Source organism: Ahaetulla prasina, chromosome 2 (assembly GCF_028640845.1).
Source record: "Ahaetulla prasina isolate Xishuangbanna chromosome 2, ASM2864084v1, whole genome shotgun sequence".
In the NCBI taxonomy this organism is placed as follows: Eukaryota; Metazoa; Chordata; class Lepidosauria; order Squamata; family Colubridae; genus Ahaetulla; species Ahaetulla prasina.
Window position 1 is genome coordinate 157278246 of NC_080540.1, and position 15309 is coordinate 157293554.

The 15309-nt window shown below is 41.2% G+C and overlaps 1 protein-coding gene across 2 annotated transcripts in view; it reads right to left on the minus strand.

Annotated features, from left to right (window-relative positions):
* The window catches only part of CACNB3 (calcium voltage-gated channel auxiliary subunit beta 3), a 52746-nt gene that overhangs the window by 13582 nt on the left and 23855 nt on the right, over positions 1–15309 (minus strand). For both annotated transcript variants that reach the window (XM_058169640.1, XM_058169639.1), the window contains exons 4-9: positions 12069–12184; positions 11639–11691; positions 8091–8110; positions 7529–7609; positions 7328–7386; positions 7002–7111 (exon numbers count right to left, since the gene is read on the minus strand). In XM_058169640.1, coding sequence (XP_058025623.1) covers positions 7002–7111; positions 7328–7386; positions 7529–7609; positions 8091–8110; positions 11639–11691; positions 12069–12184 — 439 coding nt within the window. The remainder of the gene's footprint in view (positions 1–7001; positions 7112–7327; positions 7387–7528; positions 7610–8090; positions 8111–11638; positions 11692–12068; positions 12185–15309) is intronic.

The window sequence follows — 15309 nt, forward strand, 5'->3', positions numbered from 1 at the left end:
GGTTCGAATCCCTAGTGCTGCCGTGTAACGGGGTGAGCTCCCGTTACTTGTCCCAGCTTCTGCCAACCTAGCAGTTTTGAAAGCACGTAAAAATGCAAGTAGAAAAAATAGGGACCACCTTTGGTGGGAAGGTAACAGTATTCCATGCGCCTTTGGCATTGAGTCATGCCGGCCACATGACCACGGAGACGTCTTTGGACAGCACTGGCTCTTCGGCTTTGAAACGGAGATGAGCACCGCCCCCTAGAGTCAGCAACGACTAGCATGTATGTTATATTATGTTATGTTATGTTATGTTATGTTATGTTATGTTATGTTATGTTATGTTATGTTATGTTATGTTATGTTATGTTATGTTATTTTAGTTAGTTAGTTATTAAATTTATGTGCTGCCCCTCCTGTCAGAAACAACTTTGGGCAGCTTACAAACATTAAACTGTTTCACTTGACAACAGAAATAACATATAACATAACAACAGAGTTGGAAGGGACCTTGGAGGCCTTCTAGTCCAACCCCCTGCCCAGGCAGGAAACCCTACACCATCTCAGTCAGATGGTTATCCAACATTTTCTTAAAAATTTCCAGTGTTGGAGCATTCACAACTTCTGAAGGCAAGTCGTTCCACTGATTAATTGTTCTAACTGTCAGGAAATTTCTCCTTAGTTCTAAGTTGCTTCTTTCTTTGATCAGTTTCCACCCATTGCTTCTTGTTCTACCCTCAGGTGCTTTGGAGAACAGCCCGACTCCCTCTTCTTTGTGGCAGCCCCTGAGATATTGGAACACAGCTATCATGTCTCCCCTAGTCCTTCTTTTTATTAAACTAGACATACCCAGTTCCTGCAACCGTTCTTCATATGCTTTAGCCTCCAGTCCCTAATCATCTTTGTTGCTCTTCTCCGCACTCTTTCTAGAGTCTCAACATCTTTTTTACATCATGGCGACCAAAACTGGATGCAATATTCCAAGTGTGGCCTTACCAAGGCATTATAAAGTGGTACTAACACTTCACGTGATCTTGATTCTATCCCTCTGTTTATGCAGCCCAGAACTGTGTTGGCTTTTTTAGCAGCTGCTGCACACTGCTGGCTCATATCTAAATGGTTATCCACTAGGACTCCAAGATCCCTCTCACAGGTACTACTATTGAGCAAGGTACCACATATACGGTACTGGTGCATTTTTTTTTTGCCTAAATGTAGAACCTTACTTTTTTCACTGTTGAATTTCATTTTGTTAGATAGCGCCCAATGTTCAAGTCTGTCAAGATCTTTCTGTAACTTGAGCCTATCTTCTGGAGTGTTGGCTATTCCTGCCAGCTTGGTGTCATCTGCAAATTTGATGAGTTCCCCATCTATCCCCTCGTCCAAGTCATTGATGAAGATGTTGAAGAGTACTGGGCCTAAAACAGAGCCTTGGGGTACTCCACTGCATACTTCCCTCCATGTGGATGTAGTTCCGTTGAGGACTACACGTTGAGTGCGGTTGGTCAGCCAGTTACGAATCCATCTGGTGGTGGTGCTGTCTAACCCACATTTATCTACTTTATCTAGTAGTAGGTTATGGTCTACTTTATCAAATGCTTTACTGAAGTCCAAGTAAATTATATCAACAGCATTCCTCTGGTCTACTAATTTTGTCATTTTGTCAAAGAATGCGATAAGATTAGTCTGGCATGATCTGTTTTGACAAACCCATGTTGGCTTTTGGTTATTACTTTGTTTGCTTCTAGGTGTTCGGTGATTCGTTGCTTGATTATCTTTTCCAGAATCTTCCCGGTATTGAGGTCAGACTGATAGGTCTGTAGTTTCCTGGATCTGTTTTTCCTTTTTGAAGATGGGAACTACATCAGCTCTTTTCCAGTCCTCTGGCAGCTCCCTGTGCTCCAGGATCTTTGAAAGATATAGTTCAGTGGTTCTGAGATCACGTCTGCCAGTTCCTTCAGAACCTTGGGGTGTAATCCATCCGGTCCTGGTGATCTGAACTCGTCTAGGGTAGACAGGTGTTCACTTACCATTTTCTTCCCTATTTTAACTTGTGTTTCTAATCTGTTTTTGTAGTGCTGTTTTTGATAGGTTGGATTGTTTTTCCTTTTGTGTAAAGACAGATGCAAAATATGAGTTAAGTAGATCTGCTTTCTCCCTGTTGCTTGTCATCTTCTTGCCACTTTCTCCCAGCAATGGGCCAATTGTTTCCTTGACTTTTTCTTGTTTTAACATGTTGGAAGAAGCTTTTTGTTATTTTTACTTTTGTCGCTAGCCTTTGTTCATTGTGAGCCTTAGCTTTCCTCACTTCATCTTTACAGGCTCGGGCTGTTGCTGATATTCTGCCTTAGTTATTTGCCCTCTTTCCACTTTTTATATTTGTCCTTTTGTCTTTCAATTTGTCAGATAGTTCTTTATGCATCCATGCTGGTTTCTTTTGAGATCTACTATTTTCTTCTTCATTGGTATTGTGCTAGACTGCGCTTTTATAATCTCACTTTTCAAAATTTCCCAAGCTTCTTGAGTTGTTTTCCCCTGAGGATTCTCATCCATTGAATCCTTCTCAAGCTCTCTCTAAGTTTATTGAAATTAGCTCTCTTAAAGTCCAAGACTCTAGTTTGACTTTGTTCTACTACTTGTATTTGCTTAATGTCGAATTCCAATATTGCGTGGTCACTTGCCCCCAAGGTTCCTGTAGCTTCAACACCTTCTATCATTTCATCTCTGTTAGTGAGAATTAAGTCCAACATGGCTGATCCCTTGTTGCCTTCTCTATTTTTTGGGAAACAAAGTTGTCTGCTAGGTTTGTTAGGAATCTGTTGGATCTTCCACTTGGTGCAGAGTTTGTTTCCCAGTTGATGTCAGGGTAGTTAAAACCCCCATTACTACTGTGATGTGCTTCCTACATACCTTAGTTAGCTGACTAGCAAAAAGTTCATCTACTTCCTCTGTTTGGTTGGGTGGCCTATAGTATAGACCTATGGCAATATCGTTTTTCACCCCTTTTATATTGACCCAAATACATTCAAGATGATTTTCATCATTGTTGTGCTCTATTTCTGTAGAGATGTAGTTATTTCTTATATATAGTGCAACTCCACCTCCTCTTTTATTTGGTCTATTTCTTTTAAATAATTTATATCCCTCTAGCTGTATGTTCCATTTGTCAGTTTCATCCCACCAAGTTTCCGTAATGGCAACAATATCATATCTACCCTCATTTACTTGAATTTCTAATTCACCCTGTTTATTCCTCATACTCTGTGCATTGGTGTATAGACATTTGAGTCCATTTGGATTGACCTTGTGTTTACTGTCTACATAACCTGTGTTGACTGCCCCTACTTTCTTGCCACCTGTTGGTTTAGTGCACATGGTATGGCACTCACTGTTAAATGCTTGGTTTTGCTTGATAGCAGGGCTGATAGTCTTACCCATACAGACATCTATGTTACATGCACTGATAACCCTTTTAGTTTTCGATTGCTGGGGACAGAAATTTTCTGTATCAGTTAATTCTCTGTCCCCACTGTTCAGTTTAAATGTTTATCCAGAAAATCTGTGAATGTATTGCTAAGTAACTCAGTCCCTTTCTTTGATGGATGCAATCCATCTCTTTGGTACAATTTTTCATTGGACCAGTTGCAAACATCATGACTATAAAACCAAAGCCTTCCCTTTTACACCACTCCTTTAGCCACACATTAAACTCCACTACACGCTGGCCTTTACCTTTTTGTTCCTTATGTACTGGTAAAACCTCTGAAAAGTTAAGCCTACAACCTATGCTATTAAGTTCATACCCCAAGCTCTGGAAATCATTCTGCACAGAAAGCACATCCTTTTGGGACAGATCATTTGTGCCAAGATGTATAATAGCATCAACATCAGAATCCTTACTGGCATTCTTGACTACCTTAAGAATACGCCTCTTGTCTCTGCTGGAGTAGCACCAGGTAGACACCTGACCTCTTTCAAAACCTCCATATCCTTTCCTAAATTTACATCCCTTACAATTGAATCACCAATCAGAAGGTGGCTTCTCTTTTTGGATACCGTGCTCATACCGTACCATATGTGCGAGGGGAACTTTACCTTTACCTTTACCATCAACAGGGTGATAGAGAAGGGACTCCATAGTATATGTGTGTATGTGTGTGTGTGTGTGTGTGTGTTGAAAACAAGTTGCTAAAAATCTTAATGGCTAGGACATGCTAATATTTACATGAGGGGTCTTGACAATAACTAACAATTCTTACTGAACTGGTAGGTTTTCATGAATCTCCAATAGGAGTGGCTTTGAAATTATTTTTATTTGGGATGGTAGCAGAGTGGGAAAAATTTGCACAATTCAAAAGCTCAAATGACATTGTCATTCCCCACAACAGCAGTGTTAAATGCATGGCTCATTGTTCAAGATTAGGTGTTACAGTGTCATTTGGTCCTAAACCCCTACTGATGATTCAAATTACAATATTTTAATATTGGCCTTGCCCCTGAATCTTCCCTCCCTCCTCTTCCTCTATTTATACTCAGTTAGCAATACCCCCATTTCCTCCTACTCATGTCTATTTTGAGCTATGTGCCTTTAAACTCTAATAAACACACTTCACGTTACAGTCAATATGAAATGGTTCCTCCATGCCTTTTCTGAAACCTAGGGAAAATGGTTTGTATAAACCAGGTATTGGCAACGTGCGGCTCCCAAGCTGCATGCGGCTCATTCGTCCCCCTGCTGTGGCTCCTTGCTGGCTGGCTGGCCAGCCCTCACCCTCCCAGTCACTCCTCGCATGGCCTGAGAAGGCAAGGGCGGGAGGGAAGTGCTCCTGTACCTGCCTCTCATCTCGCGGGCACTTCTTCCGGCCCATTGTGAAGCGTGCTAAATTTAAGTGTACTGCGCAAGGCACTGGGAGAGCAGCGAGCAGGCCATGGAGGCGGGAGAGCAGGTTGCAAATCTAGAGCACTGGCCCAGCCCGGCTGTGGCTGATGCCACTGTTCTTGCCACCTTCATGGCAAGGATCTTGACAGACTTGAACATTGGGCGCTATCTAACAAAATGAAATTCAACAGTGAAAAAAGTAAGGTTCTACATTTAGGCAAAAAAACCAAAATGCACAGGTACCGGATATGTGGTACCTTGCTCAATAGAAGTAACTGTGAGAGGGATCTTGGAGTCCTAGTGGACAACCATTTAGATATGAGCCAGCCAGCCAAAAAAACCAACACAGTTCTGGGTGCATAAACAGAGGGACAGAATCAAGATCACGTGAAGTGTTAATACCACTCTATAATGCCTTGGTAAGGCCACACTTGGAATATTGCATTCCAAGTTTTGGTCGCCATGAGGTAAAAAAGATGCTGAGACTCTAGAAAAAGTGTAGAGAAGAGCAACAAAGATGATTAGGGGACTGGAGGCTAAAACATATGAAGAACGGTTGCAGGAACTGGGTATGTCTAGTTTAATGAAAAGAAGGACTAGGGGAGACATGATAGCTGTGTTCCAATATCTCAGGGGTTGCCACAAAGAAGAGGGAGTCGGGCTGTTCTCCAAAGCACCTGAGGGTAGAACAAGAAGCAATGGGTGGAAACTGATCAAGGAAAGAAGCAACTTAGAACTAAGGAGAAATTTCCCGACAGTTAGAACAATTAATCAGTGGAACAACTTGCCTGCAGAAGTTGTGAATGCTCCAACACTGGAAGTTTTTAAGAAGATGTTGGATAACCATTTATCTGAAGTGGTGTAGGGTTTCCTGCCTGGGCAGGGGGTTGGATTAGAAGGCCTCCAAGGTCTCTTCCAACTCTGTTGTTGTTGTTGTTGTTATTATTATTATGGCCTGCTCACTGCTCTTGCAGCGCCTTGCACAGCAGACTTAAATTTAGCATGCTTCACAATGGGGGAGACGGCATTCCCTCCTCCTCCTGCAGCCCATGACGAAGCGGAGCATCAGCCACAGCTGGGTTGGGCCAGTGTCTCAGGGCAGAGAGAAAGTCACGCATTTCCCCAAGCGACCAAGGTGCATGCAGCACCAAGAAGTGCCGGGAGAAGTGCCCGCGAGATGAGAGGCAAGTGCAGGGGCGCTTCCCTTCTGCTCTGGAATATGGAGTGAGTCTCCATCCCTGCCATCGCCCTTACCTTCTCAGGCCATGCAAGGAGTGACTGGGAGGGCGAGGGGAGGGCCAACCAGACGACAGGGAGCCACAGCAGGGAGACGAAAGAGTTTCATTTATCAAGGAACCTGAAATGACTCTTGATTTAAATCATATGGTAAAAAGCACCCAAAGAAGAAGAAAGAACATCAGCAAACACAAAAACAAAAAACCCAACTCTCGCCTGTTTTTGGAAATGGTTCAAGAGGGAACACAGACACAGACACTATTGTGTCTGCGCCCCCCGAGCCGGGCCCCCTGCCAGAAAGTGACTCGGAAAGTGTCTGTGCTGAAATGACAAGAATGAGATGGGAAATATCGTTTTAGGAATAGTTGCCTGAGTAACAGGAGATATATCAAAGGAGAAGAAGAGAAGGACAGATCAGGAGATTTGAAAGTGTTACCCTGGTTCCACACAACTAACCAATGAAATAGTTGCAGCAACAATAAAAATGGGAAAAAGAGATTTCCCTTGCCTTTCAAGGTGTGACACTTATAAAACTACTTCTGTACTCTTGCTAATTTTTCATAAACACGTTGCTGCTTTTGAACTGCTTCAGTTTGGAATTCCTTTAATAAGGTCTCAGGTGGATTATAAAACTCTGAAGCTGAACCCAAAAATAATTTAGAAAAAAGAATGTTGCTTGCCTATATTTTTTATAAGATACAAATTTCCAGACCTATTTCACTGCTGACTCCAGGTTCAAATATCTCTCTACAGTTGTTTATAAAACAATAGTAAGCACAATTTTAAAAAGATGGTGTCGATCCCTGAAGATGTCAAGCTTCTAGGTGGCAGAGACACTCTCCAAACTGAGGTTCTTCTGGAAATGAATCAGGGGCTAGACTGACCCCAATTATTTAGGACTCACCGATACTAGACCGAGTTGTAGATCGCTCAATGATGGCCCGTTTCCCAGGATTGTTGAGCACCGAGCGCTTGGCCAGAGACAGGTCTGCTGTAACACGTGTGATGGAGATTCTGAAAGATAGGATGGCTCTGCTAAATGCCCTAAGGACACAGGTGGGGAATGATGGCCCTTTCTTGAAGACTTGTGGACTTCAACTCCTAAAATTCTGGGAGTTGAAGTCCATAGGTCAGAAAGGGGCCACAGTTCCCCACCTCTGCCTTAGGAGATGGTGGGCAGGAGGTTGGAGAGGAGGAAGAGAAAGGTGGGTTTTTTTTTAAATGCCTCACCTGCCATCAAATCTGTGCTTCAAGAAATCAAAAAGAGCTTTCTGCATCATGTCGGTCACCTGGAGGAAAGAGAAGGACAGGTGAGTTGGGAGGTGAGCAAAGACACTAGTTAGCTGACAGCCACAGTCAGCACTAGCGTATCTGGTGCGGGTTTAGGAGAGAATATAGGGGTGAATTTCATCCTCTTGCCCATCCTCATACCTCATATCCTTTCAGTGAGGGTCCCACCAGCACCACTGGCCGCATGGAAGGAACCACATCATATGGAGGGATGTGCTCTGTCTATAAAAAGGAGAGCGTGTTACAGGAAGTGGCTTCTCCCACTATCCTGCAGCTAAAAGTCTGCTGCTAATCATAAGGAGAAAAAGGGGAAGTAGTAAAGGTAGAGAGGGGTTTCTCCAAGCCTCACATTTCACCAAATACTTTACACATATAGCCCAAACATCAGGATCACACCCACCTCCCCCAGTATCCATTTCGTTTTGCTTTTGTTACAATATCACACCCCAGTTGGGGAGGTTTCAGGTTCTTTGTAAGACGAAGAGACTCCAGCCCTACTCTGTGATACAGGAAACTCCACCATTCCTGAACAGTTATTTCGATTCCAGGAAGCTCGGCTCTCAGATTTGTCCTAGCATCCAACCTGCTCAAATATCAAGTTAGACAAGACCGCCTCAGAATTCATCCAACCTTTTTCTTGGGAACTGTCTGGAGGAGAAAGGGAGTAGCATCCAAGAAAGGAACCCCAGTGTTAAGGCCTTACCTGCTTTTGCTTCTGCTTGGCTTGTTGGAAGAGAAAAAAAAAGAGATACGGGGTTGTCAACAGTCATGAACTAGCAAGAGAAAAACTATGTGAAGGACTGGAGTTCTGCAGGGGTGGAGATCTGATCTCCTGGAATTGCAACAGGACAAGGAAGCTTCTCCCAGAAAATACTTGACATTATTTCCCAAATGCAGCAGCACATAGAATAGAATAGAATAGAATAGAATAGAATAGAATAGAATAGAATAGAATAGAATAGAATAGAATAGAATTTTATTGGCCAAGCATGATTGGACACACAAGGAATTTGTCTTGGTGCATATGCTCTCAGTGTACATAAAAGAAAAGATACATTCATCAAGGTACAACATTTACAACACAAATGATGGTCAATATATCAATATAAATCATAAGGATTGCCAGCAACAAAGTTACAGTCATACAGTCATAAGTGGAAAGAGATTGGTGATGGGAATGATGAGAAGATTAATAGTAGTGCAGATTTAGTAAATAGTTTGATAGTATTGAGGGAATTATTTGTTTAGCAGAGTGATGGCCTTCGGGAAAAAACTGTTCTTGTGTCTAGTTGTTCTGGTGTGCAGTGCTCTATAGCATCGTTTTGAGGGTAGGAGTTGAAACAGTTTATGTCCTGGATGTGAGGGATCTGTAAATATTTTCACATGTACACACACCTACAGGTAGTCCTTGACTTACAACTACAATTGAGCCCCAAATTTCTGTTGTTAAGCGAGACATTTGTTAAGTGAGTTTTGCCCCGAGTGGGGTAGGAGGTGTGGCCAGCGTCGCGACAGAACGGACGCGAGCCCCGAGAGCTCCAGGGTGAGCTCCAGGGTGAGGACCTCCAATATGGGGGTCCGAACCGGACCATAGCTGCCCTGCAGGGGCAGCGAAGAATGAGGGAGCTGCTGGAGTGAACAGGGAAGTTGCAAATTCCCTGCAGCTCTGGCTTTTTTCCCTCAACCCAGCGTGGTGGACCGCAGCCATCACCAGCTGCCTAAAGTCGGGATGGCCACAAAGAACGGGCAGGAGGATAAAGCGGAAATACTGAACAAGATATCGAAGCCAGGTGAGTCAATACTGACTCACGAAGAGGCAATTTGAGTAACTTTGGCAACAAGCTTTAAAAGAAAAATTGTGAAATAGAGGCTAAATTAAACAGGAAGTGAAAACAGAAGGAAATAATTGAAACGATACCTAAATCCTGACAAAATTCTGTTTGGAACTGAAGTCTAGAGCCTTAATTAAACAGAGAAAAATAAGACTTTTAATTAAAATAGATTTTGGAGAATTTTGGAAGCTTTTATTGATTATTTAAAGATTACATGCAAGAGGAAGAAAAAAAGGAATTAAAGAAGATTTTAAAACTGGACTTTAATTGAACATCTCCAAGTTCCTCTATTCTCTACAAATTTGGATCTAAAGAACTATAATGAAACTATTTAAATGGGACAAATTTGAAAAAAGGGAAACAATTTGAAACAAAAAAAGTGCGGCTCAATGTTACAGAAGCAAAATGGATATTTTGTTATTTGTGGATTGCAACTGTAGACTAAAGAGTGACATCTAAAGGCAGAGGAAGAAATATAAGATGGAAATGTCTTTGCGATTGCAGGACAGTTTTAAGAGAGGATTTTAGCAACCAGATGGCTGACCTTTAAGATTTACAACATTAAAGAACAAGCAGAGAACAATGGGCAACAAGAGAAATATACAAATGACATCTAAGCAAGAAACATAATAGATAATTACAGAACTGGAACATGAACAATGTTTTAGGAAAAGACAAGAGCTGCTTGCAGCAATGCTAGTGAAGAAAACAAAAAGCATGATATTAAAAAGTAAAGTTAAAATCTGTATTAAAGATTATTAGAGGATTATAAAAATGGTGAGAAAAGAGGGAAAGGACTGTTAAGGAATTTAATAAGCTAAGAAAATATGAAACTTTTAAGCATAAGTAATGAAACTGAAATAGTTTGAGATAAAACTTCCAATAGAACATTTGAATATAAGCAAGGAACTTTTTGAGAAATGAGAAACGTTTGCTCCTTTTTACTTTGCTCTTTTACTAAGAATAGATAATGTGGAAATTGTTATTGAATAAAAAAGTGATGGGAGACCTTTTTGAAATTGAAATGTGAGAATGGAATGTAGTAGAGAACTTTTTAGATCTTATCTTGTTGTTTTTTTTACTTTTTTCTTTTTGGTATTAGATTATGAAATAATAAGTGATGGGAGACCTTTTTTAAATTAAAAGGTGAGATTTAAATGTATGAGAGATTTTTATAGATTCTACCTTGTTCTTTTTTTTTTTCTTTTTGTTATTGGTCTGTTTTCGATAAAATTAGGGATAATTATTGTTGTATTTTGTAAAATGTAAGGATTAAAGATAGTGATTACAAGAAATGGAAAGAAAGGAAATTGTGGTGGGAATAAATATTTCTAATGAAGAAGGAAAGGGCAAGAAAGGGGGTAAAAATATGGGGACTAGACTTGATTTAACATTAATCTCAGGATAGGGGGATGGAACAGATTTTATGATAGAAATATGCAAATAATAAAATTTTAAGAGAGAAAGGGAAATACATTGGATAAACAATACAATGGGGTGTGTGTGAAATTTGAACTATGTTTAATTATGTACCTGACTGATATTATGTTCAAAAATGATTTGTATGTGGTTTGTTTGTTTTTTCAAAAAATAAAAAAAAAAGTTTTGCCCTATTTTATGACTTTTCTTGCCACGGTTGTTAAGTGAATCACTGCCATTTTTTAAATTAATAACATGGTTGTTAAGTGAATCTGACATCCCCATTGCTTGTCTGAAGCTTGCAAAAGGTGACCCGGCAACTGCCATAAATATGAGTCAATTGCCAAGCATTTGAACGTCGATCATGTGACCATAGAAATGCTACAATGGTCATAAGTGTGAAAAAATGTCATAAGTCTCTTTTTTCAATGCTGATATAACTTTGAATGGTCACTAAATGAACTATTGTAAATCGAAGACTACCTGTATTTAAGTTACAAAATTGGAAGTCATTGTTTGCACTTGGAACTTCACTGAAAATGTTGTATCTGAGACAAGCCAAGGTAAGCAAAATATAATGACTAAGATATTCCATTTTCTGCACTATTTAAATTAGCTGCTACCTTTTTTTTTATTTTGCTAATTATGGAAAAAGGCTCTTAGCTACTGAAGATTTCGTTTAGCATCTGCCTTACTCCTAAAAGGTGTTACCAATTTCACACCACACATTTCTTTCTGAGAATCCAGATAACATTCATCTCACATCTGGCGAACCCTCCTTCCTTTAGTAGCTGTTCCCCCTTTTTTCATCACCCCCTCCCCATTTCCAATGCACAGGTGAAACACGCAAGGTGGATCAGTTCCAACTCTGACCAGTTGGGATTTTTCAAAATATGCAGTGTGATTCGACGCGCACCTTTTCTCAAGTTAAAAAAAAAAGAAAAATAAAAAAAATATATAAGCAGAGATATGTAGAAGTTAGTTCTACTTAGGTCTTTACCTAATGATGGGGGAGGCGATCGCCTGTTGCTGGCAGCAGGATTCCCAGATTGCCTAGTGGTAGGAGAGGAAAGCAAATACATGGTAAGACCTTAGGATTTAAAAAGTGTTGTTGTGTGTTTACAGATTCAGAATCCATCTACTCCTGGCATCTGACACATCCCCTCCCATGGTTCAATTTTATTAATAAATATTGACATGACTATTGACCTTCCAAATTATTTTCCACTGATGTTGCCCTTAAAAGAAGCATCAAGGTAATCTAAATATTTGCACACACATAGACATATACATTGGAGGCTAGGTTTAGTAAGTCAAGAGCTTCAGTGTGGGAAGAAACACGATCTACTCCCAAATTTATGGCCAGAGACACTTTTTATATCTCCTTCTGTTGCCGGAATTAAACGCTCTATATGCTCGTCCCATCTCACCTGGCTTTCTGCTCCTGTTTCAGCCGTATGGCCTCCAGCCTCTGTGGGCTGGGGATAAAGGCGATGTCTCCCCCCTCCTTCACTAGCCGCCCGATCCACCAGTCATTGCTGTATTTCTGAAGGGAATATCACAGGAAAAGCCATAAGCTTGATCTCCAACTTAATCTCCATTTCACCTTTAAGCATACAGGTATAAGCTATACTAATGTTTTTAACCTTGATAGCTTCCAAATGTGTGGGCTTGACAATGCAATCATTGTGGAGAATTCTACGGGTTGAAGCCCCCCACCCCACAGGCATTGTATGTAAAATTTTAGGTATAATTAAAGGTGCTAGTTATCACCTTTAAATAGCAATAGTACTTAGACTTATATACCGCCCCATAGTGCTTCATGGGCTGAGTTGGCCTGCAATCCTGCATTCTAACCCCTGCACCACCACAGCTCCTATAAACTATAACCTGGCTTGAGGACAGGTTATTTGAAGCAACACCTCTCCCCCCTACCTCTTTTCATCAGGGCAGGAAGGCAGGGCATGTTTTGGGTCGCATCGATTAGAGATTGTGATCTGGTGGGACCACAAAAAAGGGTGTTCTTAGTGATGGTCCCTTTTTTATGGAACTTCATTGTCCCTCAGGTGCAGTTGGCCCCAATCCCTGCTGTTTTACTAAAAGGCCCTAAAGACATGGCTTTGTCAGCAGGCCTAACAACTACAAATGAAAACGGGGCTGATCAAATCTCTGTAGAGATTCTCAGTCATCCAGATCATGGTTCTCCCAAAGGTGTTTTTTCAGGAGGGCAACTGGTCTTTCTTCTTCTTCTTTTTTCTTTTGAAGAGGTTTCGCTTCTCATCCAAGAAGCTTCTTCAGCTGTGACAGGATAGTGGGGAATGGAAAGATTTATATTCCTTGCAGACAGCTGGTAATTGAAGCATTTGGAGGTTTATCTCTGTCTTCAGGGTCACCCAAGTACTGCTCCTGGTTCTTGTAGTAATGTTACCAGCTGTCTGCAAGGAATATAAATCCTTCCATTCCCCACTATCCTGTCACAGCTGAAGAAGCTTCTTGGATGAGAAGCGAAACCTCTTCAAAAGAAAAAACAAGAAAGTCCAGTTGCCTCCTGAAAAAAGCACCTTTGGAACACCTGATCAGGTGGTTAATCTGATTGTATTGTGGTTGCCATGGGGAGTGGGGGAGTGTTTTTTTAATGGCTTTATTATACAATGGATTTTTAAAAAAAATTAAATGTAAGACAGCCAGAGCCATCTATATGTGAGTTGGACTGCTATATAAATTGGTTTAATTAAGAAATAATAAATTGCCAAGGTTGGGAACACTGAGCTAAAGTCATGCATCACACACAATCATAATGTGATTTATTTTGTTTAGGCCTTTGTGGTTTGCAAAGCATAGTTTAAGGTTTAGCGTGATGTGTGAACCCTTGGCTTGGCTAAGAAAGTCATGTGCAAGCCAGATAGTGAACTCAATCTTTCTGTTAAAGAAAAAAAGAGAGGATAGGGTCTGTCTGCCCACATCTCTGTCTCTCTCTGTCTCTCTCTCTCGTCTTCTTAAACTATTTGGATGAGCAGAACTTCGAATGTGCTTTTTTCCCCTAATTATATATTTTTAGTATGAGTACTAATACATTAAACATAGCATTTGGTGGGTAGCCATTATAGCTAAACATCTGTTCCTCCAATACTGGAAAGCTACATCCCTGGAATAAAAATTATTTAAAATTAAACAGTTGATCTTCTGGATATAGCAACCAAGGAATGAGATGCTAGGCCTAAATTAAACTATACCCTATCTACATTTTTAGGACTCTTAAAAACCTGACTTTTATTTCTTTTCTTTCCCCCAATTCTTTTTCCTCTTTCTCTTCCTCAATCTGTATTGGGTTTGGGTTAAATATCCAGTTAAACAGATAATTGTTTAACAAGATAATATCTTTGAATCAGTCAGCCCCAACCCTGTTGGAGATCAAGAAAAGTCACTGTGACTTGTCACTTCCAGAAAATCTTTGCAAGGTTCATAGGAAGAACTGATCTTCCTGGTATGATAATGGAATGGAAGGTGTATTGCTGTTATTGGAGTGGAGTTATTATATCTTCTTTTATTCTTTTCCTATTATTATTGCAATCAAATGGAAGCCTTGTTAAAACTGAGCAGCACATAAATAACAGAAATAGATAGGTTCACATTTATGATATAAGTAATCCTTGATCAACAACCGCAATTGGGACCAGATTTTCCAGAAACTGACAAAAAAATATTGCAAATTTGCAGTTACGTGACTGTGGAGTGCTGCAACAGGTCATAAACATAAAACAGTTGCCAAGCACCCAAAATACAGCGTGCTCTCTCTCTCTCTCTCTCTCTCTCTCTCTCTGATATTTTATGACAGCCAGAAATGCCTTACAGGCTATAAAGTACCCTTTGCAAGGCCATCATCCCTCCAACAGTTGTAAATCAAGGATTACCTGCACTTTCATTAAGATTTTGAAATCAGTTAATGTGTTACATATTGCAACCCAATCTATACTTTCTAGGGCAGTGTTTCTCAACCTTGGTAATTTTAAGATATCTGGACTTCAACTCCAAGAATTCCCCAGTCAGTTTGTTTCTGGAATCCACCCCAGCTTTCTGGCTAGAAAATTCTAGGAGTTGAAGGCCACACATCTCAAAGGCTGCCAAGGTTGAGAAACAAAAGTTCTAGGCCAGTCATGGCTTTTTGCTGTCACGTGCCAAAAGTGGGGGTCGCGCGGGGGGGAGGTGTCGCGCACGCACATGCCCACACCCATAATTCAATGCACCCCACACCCCGTGCTGTGCGCACGCCCCCCATGCTCCCCTCACTTTTGGCACGTGATGGCCCAGTGGGCCTGGTAGGCCCATTTTTCACCCTCCCCAAGCTTTAGAGCAGAGGTCTTCAACCTTGGTCCCTTTAAGACTTGTGGACTTCAACTCCCAGAGTCCCTCAGCCAGCAAAGCTGCTGAGGAACTCTGGGAGTTGAAGTCCACAAGTCTTAAAGGGACCAAGGTTGGAGATTCCTGCTTTAGAGGCTTTCTTGGAGCTTGGGGAGGGCGAAAATGGCCTTCCCCACCCACCTGGAAGACTCTGAAATGGCCAGAAATGGCCTATTTCCAGACTTCCAGTAGGCCCAGAAGGCCCGAAAATCAGCTGGCCTGCACACACATGCACACCGGAGCTAAGCTAGGGCAACACTTGCCTGCCCACCG